Raw genomic sequence first — 19123 nt, 5'->3', positions numbered from 1 at the left:
GAGATATTGCACTAGAAATCAAAGTATTGCACATATATTGATGTAGCACAGGAGTCTGAAGAAGCTGCTCCAGTCCCGGGGCGTTCTGGTGCTCAGAGTTCTGAAGCACCAGCTGGGGGGAAGCAGGTCAAAGAGGTGGTGGCTCGGGTGAGAGGGGTCTGTGAGGATTTTGCCTGCCCTTTACCTCATCCTGGAGAAGTACAGGTCCTGGAGGGAAGGCAGGGGGGGCCTATGATCCTCTCTGCAGGACTTATTGTTAGAGGTGTGAAAAAATATTGATACAGCAATATATCGCAATACTTTGACCTCCAATATGATATTGATACTTCAAATTAGGGATGTACATTTTAAGTATTTTCCGTGATCGACTTTTGGAAATGTTAACGATCAATTATCAATTAATTGATTAAAAAAAACCATTATTATTCTTACGTCAAAAACAATGCCAAATAGGTTGTTTTCCCCCTAAATTATATTTTCTACAGCAACAAAATGCATATAACTGACGGGATTGAATACGGGTCAACCGTGCAACCGGGTCATAATCAGTCCCGCTGCAGAAAAGCCCAGACGGCTCTGATGTTGCTGGTCTGTAAACGTAGCGTACCTGAATGTCCCACCTGTCTGTTGCCTTCGTATCCAAAGGTGGGAAATATCCTGTTTAAAGCTGTCAACCTTTGTGTCCGTGTCGTTGTTGGCAGCAGTTTTGTATTGATCCTCTTTTAAAAAAGCGCACGTGGAGACCTGACGCACAGCCGCAGCCGCCAGCTGAGCGTCACCGCTGTGCACAACACCTTTAACAGCTGATTCACATGGAAACATGCTTTAAACTTAAAACACCTCACTGATAGATGAGTGTTATATGAGACCACATGATGTTTGTTCCACGTGACGGAAAATTGATAACAAAAATGTATGTTTCGAGTAATTTCTTAACAATCAATTAATCGATAATCGATTAATTGTGGTCATCCCTACTTCAAATCTTAACATAGATATTTTTGTTATAATAAAAATTCACGTTTTAGCCGAGTTGGAACTGAAATACAACTTCAGTATTTCAAAAACTATAAAGTGGAAAAGTTGTTTTCAATAGCTTTGACTTAATTTGTCCTTTCAATTTTGAGTGATATTGTGTGATTTACATTTACACCTTCCCTACTTTGTCTTAGTTTACTGTGTAGAACAGGGGTGTCCAAACTTTTTTCAAAGAGGGCCACATATGATGTTGTCAGAATACCTCAGGGCCAGTGGCTCCTACTTAGACTTAGGAATCCTAAAATTTATATATGAAATATCTATTTAATAACAATATTTTACATGTTTTCTCAATAAAACAGTAACTAGGAAGTACCATGCAAAGATTAGCAAACTGTATCTTCTTCTGGGGGAAAATGTTTTGCATTGGGGTCGGGCAATGTGGGGAAAAATATTGTCTCATTATTTTCCTATGGCAGGATCACGATCTGGATTTCATCACACTTCTTTTTCATGTTGTTTTTAAGACTGTTCTGACCAGCAGACAACATTTTATAACCAAATAATTATTTTTTTTATGCACCTAATTTTGCCTTTTCTGTACAATTACATAATTTGATCTTGTCTTGTGTCCTCTTTTGTGTCTTCTGAACTTTTAGTGTTCATCAAAACGTTTTCACATCATGATAAAAACATTAATTTGAAAACCTGTCAACTTTAAGAGTTCTTGTGTTTCATCTTTATTGCTGTCTTGAAGAATTCCCAGTGCTTTGGCTTTAGACAGGTAGTACATATGAAGCTTTTTGAGACGTTTCTGGATTTACTTTAGTTTTGTTTGTGCACTTGAAAGAAACTACAAATGTACAGATGATTCAGAAGGTGATTAAGTTATGTGCTATAAATAACAGAATTTAAGATGGAAGCTTGGGGCCATAAATAAATGGACCTCGGGCCGCAATTGGCCCCCGGGCCGTACTTTGGACATGCCTGGTGTAGAATATCGCAATATATCATATTTATCATATTTATCGTGATATATGGTGAGACTATCGTAACGTGAGGTTCTTGGCAATACTCACCCCTACTTACTGTCCGTTTTAGTCTCCTCATGTCGGATTTGGTTGAAGAACCAAACCAGACAGTGAGGGGAGAACACAGGACAGACTCCATCCATCCATCCATTATCTTGACCGCCTATCCCGTTTGGGGTCACGGGGGGCTGGAGCCTATCCCAGCTGGCTTCGGGCGGAAGGCAGGGTACACCCTGGACAGGTCGCCGACCTATCACAGGGCTGACACAGAGAGACAGACAACCATTTACGCACACACTCGCACCTACAGGCAATTTAGAGTGAGCCACCCTACACAGGGAGAACATGCAAACTCCACACAGAAAGGCACCTGCCTGGCCTGGGATTCGAACCAGGAACCTTCTAGCTGTGAGGCAACAGTGCAAACCCACTACACCACCGTGCAGCCCACAGGACAGACTAAACAATTTTATTTACAGTGAAATATAAAAATAGTTTTTATTTTACTGTGTGCTCATATTTCTTGCTTGAAATGGTTCAGTGTATCTAGAAGGTCCAGATTGTATGCTTTACCTTGCTTCAGGTCCACTTTCATTCAGAGTTTTCTGATATTCAAACAAAAATAAAGTTCTGTTTGTGTCAAATTTTGATCAATGTTGTGCGATGAAAGGTTTTAGTCCACTCAGAGTCATTCATGGCTGCTTCCTCTTTTCTCTCTAACCAGCTACATGACCACCACGTTCGTGATCGAGGCGATGGCATCGGCGAACGCTCAGCTGCGCTGGAAGAGGAGGGAGCAGGAGGAGGTGAGATGACGAACTCTGTGCAGGAGTTTTACTCTATATGCAAATATCTTTAATAGGATGTTAGCTGGACGTATAGCGCTCGCTCTATTAGCTGTAAGTATGTATGTCGGACAAACCAAATATTAAAGAAGTAAATGTTTCCGTTTGTCAGGGGGAGCCGCTCCAATGAGACATTAAGGTGAACTCTATTTACACCCTGCAGGCAGAAAAGTGGAACTAATGTCAGGAGAAATGAAGCGCAGGGATGTTTACACTCCTTAGATCTGCTTTAATGTGCAGCGTCGTTTTGTTCTGACATCCTGAAGCGTGTTTAAAGAAATGAACACAGATGCACTAAAGGAAGGATCAGTCTTCAAATGAACATGAATGCAGAGTTGGCTGTTTAGACTCCTTGGTCGTGTAAGATGGATTAATAAGAGTCCTTGTTTTAAAACATGCTGGATCTTTATTTCATCATTGATTCTCACAAGTGGACTCAGCACAGATCCCACTGTGGTTCAGATTAATAATAATAACAATAATAATAAGAATAATAATAATACTTTATTTATATAGCACTTTTCAATACAAGTAACAAAGTGCTTTACAGTGGGCAATAAAAACAAAATGAAGTGCAAAATAAAATAAAGCAATTAAAAATAAAATGAAATAAAACCTTAAAAATCATACAAACTTATAAAACATTATTGTATATTAGGGATGTACATTTTAAGTATTTTCCTTGATCGATTTTTGGAAATGTTAACGATCAATTATCGATTAATTGATTAAAAAAAAACCCATTATTATTCTTACGTCAAAAACAATGCCAAATAGGTTGTTTTACCCCTAAATGATATTTTCTACAGCAACAAAATGCATCTAACTGACAGGATTGAATACAGGTACATATTTGACGCGCAAAATATCAACGATCAGGCTCATAGAAACATTCTCCGCGGACATAATCTTATAAAGTGAAGGCTCATAATACTAACAGAAAATTACTTCAGACTCACAGTGTCCAGTTTTCTGTCTACTTGTTCTTATTGAGAAAAATAATCATGTGTATTCAGTCAGGTGTCAGCCGGGAGCGCAACCAGGTCATAATCAGTCCCGCTGCAGAAAAGCTCAGACGGCTCTGATGTTGCTGGTCTGCAAACAGAGCGTACCTGAATGTCCCACCTGTCTGTTGCCTTCGTATCCAAAGGTGGAAATGTCATGTTTATAGTTATGAACCTTTGTGTCCGTGTCATTGTTGGCAGCAGTTTTGTATTGATCCTCTTTTAAAAAGCGCACGTGGAGACCTGACATGCAGCCGCAGCCGCCAGCTGAGCGTCTCCGCTGTGCGCAACACCTTTAACAGCTGATTCACATCGAAACATGCTTTAAACTTAAAAAAACCTCCCTGATAGATGAGTGTAATATGAGACCACATGATGTTTGTTCCAGGTGACGGAAAATTGATAATAAAAATGTGTGTTTCGAGTAATTTCTTAACAATCAATTAATCGATAATCGATTAATTGTGGTCATCCCTATTATATATATATTATTACATTATATTATATTATTATTATATTACAGGAAGCTGTCATTTTATTGTCCAATCTGAGCAGCAGTGAAATCTCCTTCCTGCCTCCATCTATTAAAAAACCCAACATGGATGAATCTGTCAGAGAAAGACTGTACTCCATTACCGTCCCGCTCTTCAATCATGTTTACTTTGACTAAAGAAAGAGACCGGCTGCACTTTAAATGGCTGGGCCTTTGCTTTTTGTTTCTCCCCGCGGTACAGAAGTCATTTTGTGGGTTTCCACTTGAGGAGTTATGAGCCTGAGGACAATAGCCCGACTCTAACTGAGCCCCAAACACTCGGCCCTGATTCATGGCCGCTGCTCTCCCCTCCTCTCCTCTCCTCTCCGCTTTCCTCCTCCTACGTAATGGAAAACAAGAGAGGGAGGAAACTGGAAATGTTCGCAGCTGAATGCGTTTTATTTCTCTCTGCTTGAGCGAGAGGTATTTACCAACGTAAAAGACTTTTTCACCGCAATGCATCATACATGTTTGCCAAGAGAGCCTCGTTAAGGTGTATTAGGTGTGAAATCGATCCATGAGTCAGAGAACGGTCTGCTTAACCTGCTGCAGGAATACTTTGATGCTCGAAAAGCAAAGACTCTAACGTGTGATGTGAACAGATATGATGATAAAACTCTTTAAAGGACTACCTAAAGTCTTCCCAATGTCACATCACTGGTTGTTTGGCATTTCAAATCAGTGATGCTCTTAATGGAGATGTGACTGCCCTCTGCTGGAAGTGAAAGTGAACTGCTTCAATATCTTCTCTTTAAAAGCTCAAGCATGGAGTGTGTTCTCGCTCTCCAAACTTTAAAGAAATGGAGCTAAACAGCAGCGTTTTTAGGATGAATGTTTAGGTGGTGCTGAGCACCCAGAGAGCTGCCCGGCCGGGCAAGATAAATTTCACTGTTTTGTACAATATAAAAAAATTTCATTCCCACATTTGTGAAAGAAAAGTATCACACTTTTTGGGAAAGTCTGTGACTAAACCATCAAATGTGATAAAGTTTGTTTAAATGCTGAGCCACAGCAAAAGAGAAATGGATTGGAATAATAAATGCAAAACCTCCTATCTGCATAATTTGCTGATTTTCGGATTTCACTTTAAATGATGAGAACAAGGAAGGCTGCACATTTTCAGTCCTTCTCCAAGGTAATCCTGCCCTTCATTGTGACAGAAAAGTCACCTGACCAAAACCTCCAATCACGTTTGCTGGGAATATGTTGAGGCACAACACCTCCTATCTGCACATGTAAAATTTTCAGATAGGAGGTTTTGCGCTTTGGCCAGCGATATGGTAACCCTAATTACTGTGGAAAGACAACTCGTTTTGATACAGCAGCTCCTCAACATATCCATAAACACTATGTATGTTTCTGGAATAAACCAGCCCCCTATAGTGAGTACCAAAAATACCAAAAATTAACATTGGAGTTATTTTTTAGACTTTCATTTTAAATACAATGTGCAACATGAAAAAGACATTAACATAAATCGACTTTATCAATGTTTTTCTCTGCCTTTTTCCTTCTTCTATATTATATAATTTGCTACGTTTTGCGTGCCACTACTCTGTTTGTTTTCTTACCTGGTTCTTTCTGATCTTAGTGGTGGTGAAGCTGCTGTATTTCTTTTGTTAAAATATTAAGTTTCAACCCAGAACTGTATGGTTTTTAAACTTTTCTAGCTTGTTAAAAAGGACATACAGTAAAAAAAAAAAAAAATCTCTCAAATTTTAGGGATGCTGGGATTAAATTAACCTAAAATTAAACGCCTATGGATCTAAGCATTCCACGGCTGATCGGTGTTATCGTGTCTCTGAACTCTTTGTGGTTGATACTAAATGCAACAAGCAAACAATCACATCCTTCATTCTTTGAAAATGAAGTGTTTATTAGTAGGGGTGAGCCCGACTAAGGATTTGCTTAGTCGAATCTGATTCATCAGATTTTGCCCATAGTCGACGAATAGTCGAATGTTTGTTGTTTTTCCTTATTGACCCAAAGTCTGCATGATGGTGACCGCATGACAATATTACACATAACCCTTTACAATTAAGAGACTCGTAGCTTAAAGTAAAAGGGACAACAGAATATTATAAAACTTAGATTTTTTAAATCTATATTGCAAAAACAACGAGGTGATGAAGGAGAGAAAACTCAAATAACGCCACCATCCGTTAAACATGGAAATGTGTATCCCGCTCATTTTCCAACTCATTGTAACAAAGAGGCAATTAACTGTCAAAGAAACTCTGACACATTGTGACAACTAACCCCATCACGGGGATGGTTGTCACACACTATGGGGTTGGTTGTCACACACTATGGGGTTGGTTGTCACACACTATGAGGTTGGTTGTCACACACTATGGGTTGGTTGTCACACTATGGGGTTGGTTGTCACACACTATAGGGTTGGTTGTCACACACTATGGGGTTGATTGTCACACACTATGGGGTTGATTGTCACACACTATGGGGTTGGTTGTCACGCACTAGAGGGTTGGTTGTCACACACTATGGGGTTGATTGTCACACACTATGGGGTTGATTGTCACACACTATGGGGTTGATTGTCACATACTATGGGGTTGGTTGTCACACACTATGGGGTTGATTGTCACACACTATGGGGTTGATTGTCACACACTATGGGGTTGGTTGTCACACACTATGGGGTTGATTGTCACACACTATGGGGTTGGTTGTCACGCACTAGAGGGTTGGTTGTCACACACTATGGGGTTGATTGTCACACACTATGGGGTTGATTGTCACACACTATGGGGTTGATTGTCACACACTATGGGGTTGGTTGTCACGCACTATGGGGTTGGTTGTCACACACTATGGGGTTGGTTGTCACACACTATGGGGTTGGTTGTCACACACTATGGGGTTGATTGTCACGCACTAGAGGGTGTGTTGTCACACACTATGGGGTTGATTGTCACACACTATGGGGTTGGTTGTCACACACTATGGGGTTGGTTGTCACACACTATGGGGTTGGTTGTCACACACTATGGGGTTGATTGTCACACACTATGGGGTTGGTTGTCACACACTATGGGGTTGATTGTCACACACTATGGGGTTGGTTGTCACACACTATGGGGTTGATTGTCACACACTATGGGGTTGGTTGTCACACACTATGGGGTTGATTGTCACACACTATGGGGTTGGTTGTCACACTATGGGGTTGGTTGTCACACACTATGGGGTTGGTTGTCACACACTATGGGGTTGGTTGTCACATACTATGGGGTTGATTGTCACACACTATGGGGTTGATTGTCACACACTATGGGGTTGGTTGTCACACACTATGGGGTTGGTTGTCACACACTATGGGGTTGATTGTCACACACTATGGGGTTGGTTGTCACACTATGGGGTTGGTTGTCACACACTATGGGGTTGGTTGTCACACACTATGGGGTTGGTTGTCACACTATGGGGTTGGTTGTCACACACTATGGGGTTGGTTGTCACACACTATGGGGTTGGTTGTCACACACTATGGGGTTGGTTGTCACATACTATGGGGTTGATTGTCACACACTATGGGGTTGATTGTCACACACTATGGGGTTGATTGTCACACACTATGGGGTTGGTTGTCACACACTATGGGGTTGGTTGTCACACACTATGGGGTTGATTGTCACACACTATGGGGTTGGTTGTCACACACTATGGGGTTGGTTGTCACACACTATGGGGTTGGTTGTCACACACTATGGGGTTGATTGTCACACACTATGGGGTTGGTTGTCACACACTATGGGGTTGGTTGTCACACACTATGGGGTTGGTTGTCACACACTATGGGGTTGGTTGTCACACACTATGGGGTTGATTGTCACACACTATGGGGTTGGTTGTCACGCACTATGGGGTTGGTTGTCACGCACTATGGGGTTGGTTGTCACACACTATGGGGTTGATTGTCACACACTATGGGGTTGATTGTCACACACTATGGGGTTGGTTGTCACACACTATGGGGTTGGTTGTCACAATGGTATTTCAATGGGAAAAATCTTTTAAAAAAGGCAAGAAGGCAGAACTAAATTTGAAAGTTTAATTGCACTGACAAGTGATAGGCCTACATAACTTAATGCATTTTAACATAAATTGATCTAGGAACATGAACAGGAAACACATCTTTAGGCCAGCCTATATAACAACATAAAGAACAAAACAAATAGGCCGAACAATGACGGCCGACTCAACTAGGCTACATGCAGTCACTGCCTGAGTTACAGTGATGGCAAATGTAGGGTCTGCGCACTCCAACTCATTTCACCATGCATGATTTTGCCAACATGGGGTTGGTTGTTACATGTGACAACCAACCCCAAAGAGAATGTGACGACCAACCCCAAATGGAATTTTTTGCTAGCATCAAGGCTAACAACCATCTAACAACTACTTTGCTAGCTAATACAAATCTAAACTATAGCTTTCCCCTCACACTTGTCACATTGTAAGGGTAACACTTGATTTGTTATAAACCCATCGTTTAAAAGCCTAGAAGAAAAATACTGAGGAGCTGAATAATTACAAATTGACATGAAAAACACACCTCAAGTTCAGCTGTCTTACTCCAGAGAAGACTGTAGGTGAGCTCTGATCCTAATTCTGGAAATGTCCATATCCCAATTTGAGAGACAGCGCCCTGTGGTGGCGAGATATAACGAGTGTGCCAACCAACCCGTGTGACAACCAACCCCGTTCTCCCCTATAGCCTCTATGTAATTTCATAAGAAAAATGATGCATAAAAATCACCAGAAGTCAGAGAAATAAGGTTAGATGACACCACTGGACCCCAACAAATGCCCTTCCATTGATGGTTCCCAGGTTTACACGCAGCCCGGTGTTTCAACATGTTTTAAAGTTAGTTGAACTTGTGTCATCAACCCTCTCCCTGCTCTCCTCTGCAGCTGTACTTGTTAATCCGTTATTTCACTGGGTGGTTTCGTGATGCTGTTCCTTGTTTGTTGTTTGTCACAGCTCCATTAGCTCCTGTCGTTCCTCATCTCCTCTCCCTCCCTGAACTCCTGCCAGCGTGTCAATAATTCATTCCGCTGACGACGCTCACAAAGTTGACTATCATCGACGGCTAATTGACATTAATCTGCAGAGAATTGAGCGAAATGATGAAAACCCACTGGTGTGAATTGCGAAGTGATCCGTTCTCCAAAGCGCTCCCCCAGCTGTTGCTTGTTATTTCCAGATGTTGCCTTCCCCCTGCATCGCACACAGAGCTGATAGACGCTGTGGTGTAATCGCTTGTTAACTGACTGTTGTTGGTGTTCAGGAATTAGAGCTTCACGCCCTCGTGTTGTCTTCACAGATTGATGACAGCGACTCCACCTCTGAGTACTCTGACGATGACATCATGGCCCGGGGTCGATCGGAGCCGGAGACGAGGCCCATCCTATCAGTCCGTGAGTATCGTGAGTAGAACAAACATCCATGGTGTTGTGGTTTGATTACTGTCTGTAGTGCAAGGACATAAACAGACTACACCTTCCTTTTGGATATCACAACATTATTAACACAATCTCTTATCTGTCTGGTTGGAGAGTGAATCTTCTATGTTATATAACTTACACCTTGTTTTGTGCATATCTTAGGGTCTAAATGACTAATTGTTGCAAAAGTCTGGCACTAAAAACAATCATACAAAGGCAGCTATCCCATTTCTGGAAAATAAAAACACAGATTTTTTAAATGGAGTCTGCTGTCATCGTACAGAGTGATGTTATAGGTCTTACTGGTTTATCTTACTCGGTCACAAAGGTCTTCTTTCAATCCTTTTTCATACACATTGAAATAATCAACATTTTAACTTCCTGGCCCTGGTGCTCCCATCTTCAAAGTTTAGAGCACCAGCAAATATTTTGGGCAACCCACCAAAGTTAAGTAGTGACACGGAAGGCTGATATTAACCAATCTAAACTGTTCCTCCCTACTTCGACTTTGCTAGGGGTCAGTTTTGACCAAGCAGCAACCTCCATTCTTAAAATATGAAGCCCATGCTGAAGTGTTATAAACTGCAGTTCATCGAGTGCCCACTAGAAGCTGGCATGCAGAAACACAGGTTAACCACATACAAACCCATTAAAAAAACATGATATCAGCACACACTGTACTTGGGTGAATTTTTTTATAAATATTTTTTTTTGAAGATATTAACCTTATGAGTTTTGCCCAAATAAGGGCATGGCTGACTTGATTGACAGGCGGGAACACTGTAGATGTCAGCGAAAAGGCTAAAGGCCCGCCTCTTTACGACACACTAGCTTGGACGAATTTGGATCGAGTTCAGCATTTCCAATATGGCGCCCACGAACCATCGGCTTCAAAACAGTGCTTCAAAAACAGATGGGCGTCATCACACAGACTACGTCCATTTATTTACACAGACTGTACAAATAATGGAAGTCTTTGAGACAATTACTTGTACGATATAAAATTTGCTGTTGATAGCATTCTATATGAACTTGAACATAATATCATTGGGCAATTACTATTGCCCTTTATGTGTGTGTCGCAGATTGGGATTTTCTTAAGCGACTAATTGCGTAGTTGTCTAAACGGAAGTTTCCATTCCTACTAACCGACTAGTTATTTTAACCCAGTTAGACAAGGGTTCATGGAGTCTGTGGGTAAACAACATAGACTGTATAAATAACGGACATAGTATCGGTGAGGTCACCATCTGTTTCTGAAGCGCTGTTTTGAAGCCAATCATCGGCGGGAGCCATATTGGTAATGCTGAATTCAACCAAGCTTAGTGTGAGGCAAAGAGGCGGAGTTTGAGCCTCCTCGCCAACAGCTATGTGTTCCCGCCTGTCAGTCAAGTCAGTCATGTCCTAATTTGGGCAAAAACTCGTAATCTTAATATCTTTTGAACGTTGCGTTAGAAAAAAACTCAACCCTGTACAATGTGTGCCGATAGAGACATTATCTACGTAGAGCCAAACCGTTTTTTGAACCAGGCTGTAAACATGTTTATTTCTGCTGTAAAGATCGTCTTCTTTGAATTGGCGCCTATGTGGTTTCCTGTGTTTCTGCAGCCAGCCTCTAGTGGATGCTCGATGAACTGCAGTTCATAACGCTTCCGCATGGGCTTCAAATTTTGAGACCAGAGGTTGCCGCTTGGTTATGACCCATAATGCACGCCAAGAGGCACATGTCACTTTTTAGTGATGTTGTAACACTGCGCCTCTTGGCAGGCATTACTAATCAACCACCGATCACTTTATTATTGCATGTAAATGCATGAGAAAGGTTGCATCACATCAATTGTTTGCACATGCCCCCAGATTTATGTTGAGGTGGCACATACAAAATTTTGGGAGCATATCCAACCAGAACAGTTGCAGTTTCCATCCCTGCTTTCAGTTGCAAAAACAAACACTTCCATTGGACGTATTTTGATCTGCACAAGGATATCTTTGTTTTATGGCTGAGACAAACCAATTTGAGAAGTTTTGTAGCTTTTGTATGTAAAGACCCCAAAAATACATCAAAGTAGGGCACAGGTAAAAGTGATTCTAACCCTTTACCCTTAAACCCAAAGCCACTGATGTGCTTTATTCTCTCTGACACACCTCTGATTGCTGCTCGTCTGTGAATGTAAACCTGGTCTAAGTAGATGTTAAAAACTGAGCTGCCCCCCAGGATTCATTTAGTTTTATGACACTCAAACGTGACATTAAGACAATTTAAAACATCACACTTACCTTTGACCCCTTCTCCATTCTACATCAGATTGACTGTAAACGATGTCTTTGTCTTCACAGAGAGATCTGGAGGTCACGCGGATCAGTTTGACATCGTGGAGCGGGTTGAGATGGGTCAGATGGCCTCCATGTTCTTCAACAAAGGTAATATTCTTCAGCCCCGCAGCTTCTTATCTCACTTCCCCGTTATTCAATTAACCGCAGACACCACCACCATCAGCAGCGGCCGCCGTGTGGAGGAGGAGGAGTGAAGGTTGTGTGGGATAATTCTCTTTTTTTTTTTTACACTATTTCTGTCCGATCTTCACGTTCGCCAAAGAAAGCTGAAGGCTCTTTAATTGGAAGTAATTATAAATGGATAAATTGCCTTTGGTTGTAATTACCTGCTTGAGACCTCATCAAGGTTGTTAATCTCCCTGCTGTGTGTGTGTGTGTGTGCGTGAGGGGACACAACCTGTGCAAGACTGTAAGGCTTCACTGAATGATTCTGGATGTAATGAATCCTCTGTTAGCTAAACGGAAAGCTAAATTCAACCTTGAATCACACAGAGCAACCTCCCAGCTTTACATTCCTTATTCATATCACTACATTGTCCTGTCCGTGTATAAGCAGAGCCTCCCTCCATCCCTCCATCCCTCATCTCCCCCCTCCCTGCGTCAGCTTACATTACTCCCAGTGGCTCTCCTTAAGCAGATGCAAGTGACTCAACAGTCTGCGGCGTCCCCGTTGTCGCAGGACTCAAGGAACAACAAAAAGGTCAAAGCTCTGACAACATCATCTGTGCTGACACGCTCTGTCGTTCAGCCATCCAACACTAGGTGGAGCACTTGGCACACACGCACACTCTTGCACACACACATACACCCACCCGCCCGGCTCGTGTTCACACCCACACGTGTGAACGCACTCATGCATGCCATCATGCAGCTCCTGCTGTTAAAGCTGCAGTGTGCTCCATCCATTCAGCCTCTCGTCACTCAGCTTGTCTGTCCTGCCCGAGCTGAAAAAAAAAACTCTTCTGATGACCTCTCTCACCGTGAAACCATGCAGTTGAGGCACGTGGAGGAGGTATCGATTGGTAATAAGGAAATGAGTTTTCTCTCCTTTGCTCCCTCTCCACACGCTACGGGAAAGCTGCCCAGTGACTCTAATCAGGAATGAATTAGATAGGCACGAGTCCCAGCACATGCTGGACCAGGAAAAGGGAAACGCACCTCTTTTGTCTGTCCTGTCAGAAACGACCTGCTCTGTTTCTACCTGCCATCCAGAATATTTACACCTTTGTGTGAGGCCTCTGTTTGTCTGCAGCTGGAGGGAACTGGTCAGACAAAATCTGACACTAAGACACTAAAAGGTTTACGTTGGCCGAACACAAGGGGCCAAGATGCAGTGTAATTATGCTCAGATATAAATCAGCAACTATCTACTCAAAGACAGAAGTGCCAACTTTTAGTACTTTTTGATTTACTGCACTTCATTGAAACACATTTTTATGATGTGTCTTTCATTTTTACTGCTAACATAAAGTCAGGGTAAAAGTTACAGACAACTAAAAACTAACAGAAATAGAAGTGTGGAGAGAGAGGTTCAAACTTTAGACTGTGAAAGAGAAGGACGGAGCATCCAGGTCTTTGTCAATACCTCATAATACCTGAAACATGCTTTCCTTTCCAAGCAGCAACCTCTGGCTGCGAGAGTTGAAGCCAATGCAGAAGTGTTATAAACTGCAGTTCATCAAGGATCCGCTTGAGGCTGGCACCGGAAGTACCAGAAACCACATACACACAAATTCAAATGAACATGTTGACAGCCTGGTACAATCATAAATGTGTTGTTTGACGTAGAAATGCTGTTAAAGTCATAGCCTCTGAGTGCACTGATAGACAGGACAGACTCTGGCTGACCTCTCCAGGCTGATGTGAGCGATAATTTCTGTTGAATATGCTCAGGACCAGCTCAGCTGTCTGGATGCATTAATGCAGGTGCTGTCCTGAACTTTGTACGAGCAACGTGGTTGGTTCTTTTTTCATGTCTGATGTATGAAAGCCCTTTGCACCTGAAATAGTAACATCAATTGATTTTGGAGCTTCAGACAAAACTTAAAAATCAGTCAATCAGGCATACGACTGACACGGTGGGTCAACCTCAGCTGAAGTTGGGCGATCATAGCAGTAATAGTTGGGGATGTTTGCCTCAACCAGCACGCTGATGTTGGTGTGTTAGTCTTGTAAGCTGATGTTAAAGACTTCCCTGAGGCATCTTTGATGATGTGCCTCCACTGCCATCATATACCTGCTGTTCATGGTCCAGGTTTCAGAACGCAGCACCGAGCAGGATCACCGGACAGCTTGAGTCATGTGACCGTGGTTTTCCTGCGTTAATTACTGAATCAAGGATTCTCCTCCTCCTCTCCTCATCCATGTTGTCTTTCTGGTCCTCTGAAAACCTCTGACCTGTTGACTCCAGGCCTGGCTCCGCTCTAAATGACGGTTTGTTGTTGTAGTAAAGTGAAATACAGTCTGGTGATAACACAGAGTGTTTTATTCTGAAAATTAACCGGATGTTTTCATTTTGTTTTGGTGCCTGACTTCCTGTCCCGCTCCATCTGCTCTGTTGAGATTGATGCGTCGTGCTCCGGCATCCAGCAGATATACAAGTCTTGTGTCTCTGATCCGGTGAGCTCCGACCTGCCGGATCTGAGACTCAGCTGGAACGGATCCAGCAGAAGTTAACACATCGACTAGAATAGAAACCTATCAGATCCAGATCTGGTGAAATTTGTCCGTTAAAGCAGAGTGGACGGAGCTACTGCTTTATAGACCTGGGTTTTGGTCCTCGCCTGGAGGTTGCAGTTTTCAAGGCCCCTTTTTCTTCATGTCAAAAGAGCCCCGATTGTCCATGTCATCTAATCTAATCATCAGTGTCATCTTGCAAGGATTGGATGCTGCCACAGTATTACAAGATGTCACATTTTTCAGTCGGGTAATTGACGAACACCCCCCAAAAAGTCCTATGACCCCTCCCTCCCTTCTCAGAATTCATCTAGAGTGTTGACTATTAATCCATAATGCCTAAAAATGTAAATCTAGTTCCCTCCCAAAGGTAATATCTGTGTGCAGCTTGTTAAAACATACAAATCAATTCAAACCAATCCAGGAAACAACCTTATAGTGCAAAGAATTATGGGTGTGAAGGGTCAGGTATCGACATTTGAAAACCAGCAGTGCTTCATCCTCAGGATGTACGGTAGTGCGGAATAAAACTCAAACTGGCAAACTAACCAGGTGCTCAGCTCTTTTTTAAGCTGAATAACAAGGAAGAGTGCATCACATTAAAGGGTGTTAAAACTGTTTAACACACCCTCACACTCCTCACAGATCATAAACCAGAGGCGTGCTGCGCTTTGTCTTTCTGTCCTGCACCTTTTCACGAGCAATTAAAAGGTTTCTCTCCCGCTGTTGAAGAGGCACTCTTAGAGGGCGTCTGACTTCCTCCTGGACTTAAATTGACATGGCAGCGACAGCAGGCTTGGAATAAGGCCATGGGTATCGCATCAGGCTGACCTGCAGCCGCTGACAGGAATGTTGATGGGGGCCGGTTTATCTGCACCGCTGAGGAAAGGTGTGACTACAACCTTCACGTTGATGATTCGAAAGTTGATTAGGAGACGACTTTGGCTAAAGTCACTGAGAGAGGGACTCACAGAGCCTCGTTCTTGCATCAGCATCTTGGATCAGCTCTCCCTCGGTGATGTGATGCGGTGTTAAGGTGGGCGAAGCTGGAGGACGAGTTTCTACCTCCCACTGTTGTGCAAAAGTGAAGCCAAAATACCTCCTGTGATTGATGCAGACATGCTGTACCGTGCTGATGACTTTATTAGAGCCAGAGTCTGCACAGAGATTGACTGTTGGAGCTGCAGTTTGGATGAACTGCCCCTTCTGCTAACTTAAACACATATTTGACTCACCGAAAAAACAGTAGAGAGCCCTCAGCTCAGTACAGAAGAGATCCTTGTGCCTAGTGACTTTTATGTCATTCCTCCAACTCTGCTGACTTGGTGCACAGAGCAATGCAGGAGCCACAATTAGATACGTTTCTGTGACCTGTGTTTTGATTCTGCAGTTTGACTCATGTCTCATCTGTTAACATGGATAAGGTGGACTTTATGACCTGTACCGCAGCCAGCAAGTAGGGGGAGCTCCAAATGTTTTGTGTTTCTAAAGCCTGATTTATACTTCTGTGTCGAATTGACGGCGTAGGCTATGCCGGAGGTCCGCGTAGCTCCTGTACCGAAATGTAAACAGAGATCGTAGCAGGGCCGGAAACAGAGGACCTTAGGGGCCACCAGCGCCCCCGTGCCTTTCTAGGTTGACCAAAAGTTAGATTGAGTGAGCATTTCCAATATGGCGACCTCTTTTCAGATGTCACTGAGACCACATCCATGTTGTCCACCTTTCTCTTCAGTTTGTTCTCTTCTGGGGCGTCAGTGGCTCAGTCCATAGGGACTTGGCTTGGGAATTGGGGGTCACCGGTTCAAGTCCCAGAGTGGACAAAGTTTGGCCTGGGCACTGCTGAGGAAGGGTCGGGTGGCGCTGGTGGCAGCTTCCACACTCTGACATTGCTCATTGTCAATAGCATGTTTGTGCATGATTGCATGTGTATCAAACTAAGTGTGTATGTAGCATGATCAAAAGAAAGAACACAAGTGAAGATTAATAAAGTACCTTAACTTTCAATTCAATTTGACTTTATTTGTTAGAGATCCTTAATCTGATATATGTAGGACCATAGCTATGAATAATAACTCACCCTGTGGACTTTAATGAGAGCCAAACATGGCCACATCAATTTTTAACACCTCAATGGCTTTTACTTAAATGTCAGACCTGAGCGCTGAGAGCAAATGAAAATGAAAACCGGGACTGCTCAAACCACGGGGAAGATAAATGGACGTGTTTGTTAAAGCCTGCAGCCCAATCATTTTCAATGAACAAGAGCTACAACAGTTTCCCGTGTCGCCTTTGTAAGAGATGCACTTTAATTTCAGGGTTGTAACAGCCGGCTGTGATCAAGCCGGCAGATCGATATGACAAGTGGAGTCCAAGGCGAGGAGCTCACTCCATGAAAGCTTTATTTGTTACTGAAAGTGAAAGTGAGTGAGGTCCGGTGTTTTAACTTAAACTTTGTTCAGTCCTCTCAGACCTCGTCTTTGTTTACTGATGATCAGAGCGGCGAGTTAGAGAGAGAGAGTGAAACACCTTTCATAAATGCACTCCAGACATTTTCCAGGTGGTAAATATGTGTGTGAACACACATCTCCATATCCACCCACTTTGACTTTATCTGGAGTTTTTCCTCCCAGAGACATACTGTAGTTAAAAGCTTGTATGAAGCGAGGGTGAGCTGATGTGTGAGGGCTGCAGGTAATAGCCTTGAACATCCCGGGTGAGCGAGTGTGAGGGTGTTGATGCTGCGCTCTGCTTCACTGCTCACTTCAGTTATCTGTGTCTACATGTTGTAGTGGTATTATCTCACAAACTGTCTCCATTCCTGGAATTTTTAGGAGCTGAATGGCCTGACATTTTCTGGAAATGATCCAGAGCTTGTGTGTGAACGGAGCCGAAACAGATCTGATTTTGTGACTCTGGATTTTCAGGGAACTCGCCTCTTGGTTTAAGCTTTGTTTGTATGTTTTTACAGAAGTAAAACCAGATGATGTTGATACTTCTGGTAATTTAGTGGGACTCAGTTCTCCATCTTCCCAGTTAGGTCATCTGTGCTCAAAGCCAGAAGACTAAATGGAATGAATCAAAAATAGGAAATCAATTCAGATTATCTTCGCAATTTATGATGCCAATCTTTTAGTTGTACACTATCAGTCAAAAGTTGGGACACACCTTCTTATTCAATGGTTTTTATTTCTTTAAATTATTTTCAATTTCTGTGCAGTTCTTTTTTTATGACTTTCAATTTTTATTTTACAAAAACAAAACAGCGGTTATATATGACACACATCTGTTTGTTACAAATAATCCATACCCCCCACCCACACACAAAACCTTAACCAAGAGGGTTCAGCAGGTGCTATCTTCTACAGTGGCTTAGCATATAAAGGAACAAAAACATAATAAGATCCAATTGACATAAAAATTAAAAAAACAAAACCATTTCTAATTTTCACACTTGATCTTCATTCTGGCCTGTTAATCCCATCAAGATACACGCCCCACTTCAGAAGATATTTTTCTGTTCTGCCCTGCATCCTATAAAACATCCTGTCATATGCAGCTACTGTTCCCAGTTCAGTCAACCAGTTCAGAAAAGGAGGTTCTCCCAGGGTCTTCCAATTCCTGAGGATAATCGGTTGTCATGTCATAATAGCAGTTTGTAACCATTCGATCAGTGGTTTTGAAAAAGCAGATAACACTGTAAAATATCTTAAAATGTAGATCTTAGGACACGGTACAAATTGCAGTTTTACAACACCAACAATATAACAATGAATCTTCCTCCAGTACTGATTAATCATGGGGCATGATCCAAGTACATACACCAGGGTTCCTTCACCTACGCCACACTTCCAGCAAGTAGGCGAATCCTTTAAAGCTGGGGTTGGTAATCAGATTTAGATACACTTTTTGTTATACTGGTTAAAATGATCTTTATGTCCTGATGGCAATCAATACATAATGTGTTCTTAAAAAAGAGCGAAGAAAAGCTGCTATCTACAGCCGGAGTAAACCTGGGAAAACACCAACCAATCACCGTTTTTTAGGTGCCAAAATTTTAAACCATTCAAATCCCGTCCTGCCGTTCTGCCTGCCTCCTGCGCGTACATTTCCCCGGCGTGTACTCTGAGTCCCCGTCTCCTGCCGCTGCTTCCCCTGACTCTATTTACTGCCCCTCTCGCTCGACCTCGGGCCTGTCCCAACGTGAACACGTTGAGTTTTAATAACCGGTCACTGTCGGCCGTGATCACGCCA

At 42.6% G+C, this 19123-nt stretch overlaps 1 protein-coding gene across 2 annotated transcripts in view; it reads left to right on the top strand.

Annotated features, from left to right (window-relative positions):
* tmem104 (transmembrane protein 104) overlaps nucleotides 1-19123 on the top strand; it is a 123465-nt gene that overhangs the window by 19130 nt on the left and 85212 nt on the right. The window contains exons 4-6 of one of the 2 annotated variants that reach the window (XM_034711811.1): nucleotides 2734-2815; nucleotides 9742-9835; nucleotides 12200-12283. In XM_034711811.1, coding sequence (XP_034567702.1) covers nucleotides 2734-2815; nucleotides 9742-9835; nucleotides 12200-12283 — 260 coding nt within the window. Of the gene's footprint in view, nucleotides 1-2733; nucleotides 2816-9741; nucleotides 9845-12199; nucleotides 12284-19123 lie in introns of both variants that reach the window. The other variant, XM_034711810.1, reaches the window with a different exon arrangement.

This window comes from Notolabrus celidotus, chromosome 20, assembly GCF_009762535.1.
Source record: "Notolabrus celidotus isolate fNotCel1 chromosome 20, fNotCel1.pri, whole genome shotgun sequence".
Taxonomy (NCBI): Eukaryota; Metazoa; Chordata; class Actinopteri; order Labriformes; family Labridae; genus Notolabrus; species Notolabrus celidotus.
Note: the sequence above shows the minus strand (reverse complement) of the source record. Positions and strands in the feature narration are given on the sequence as shown.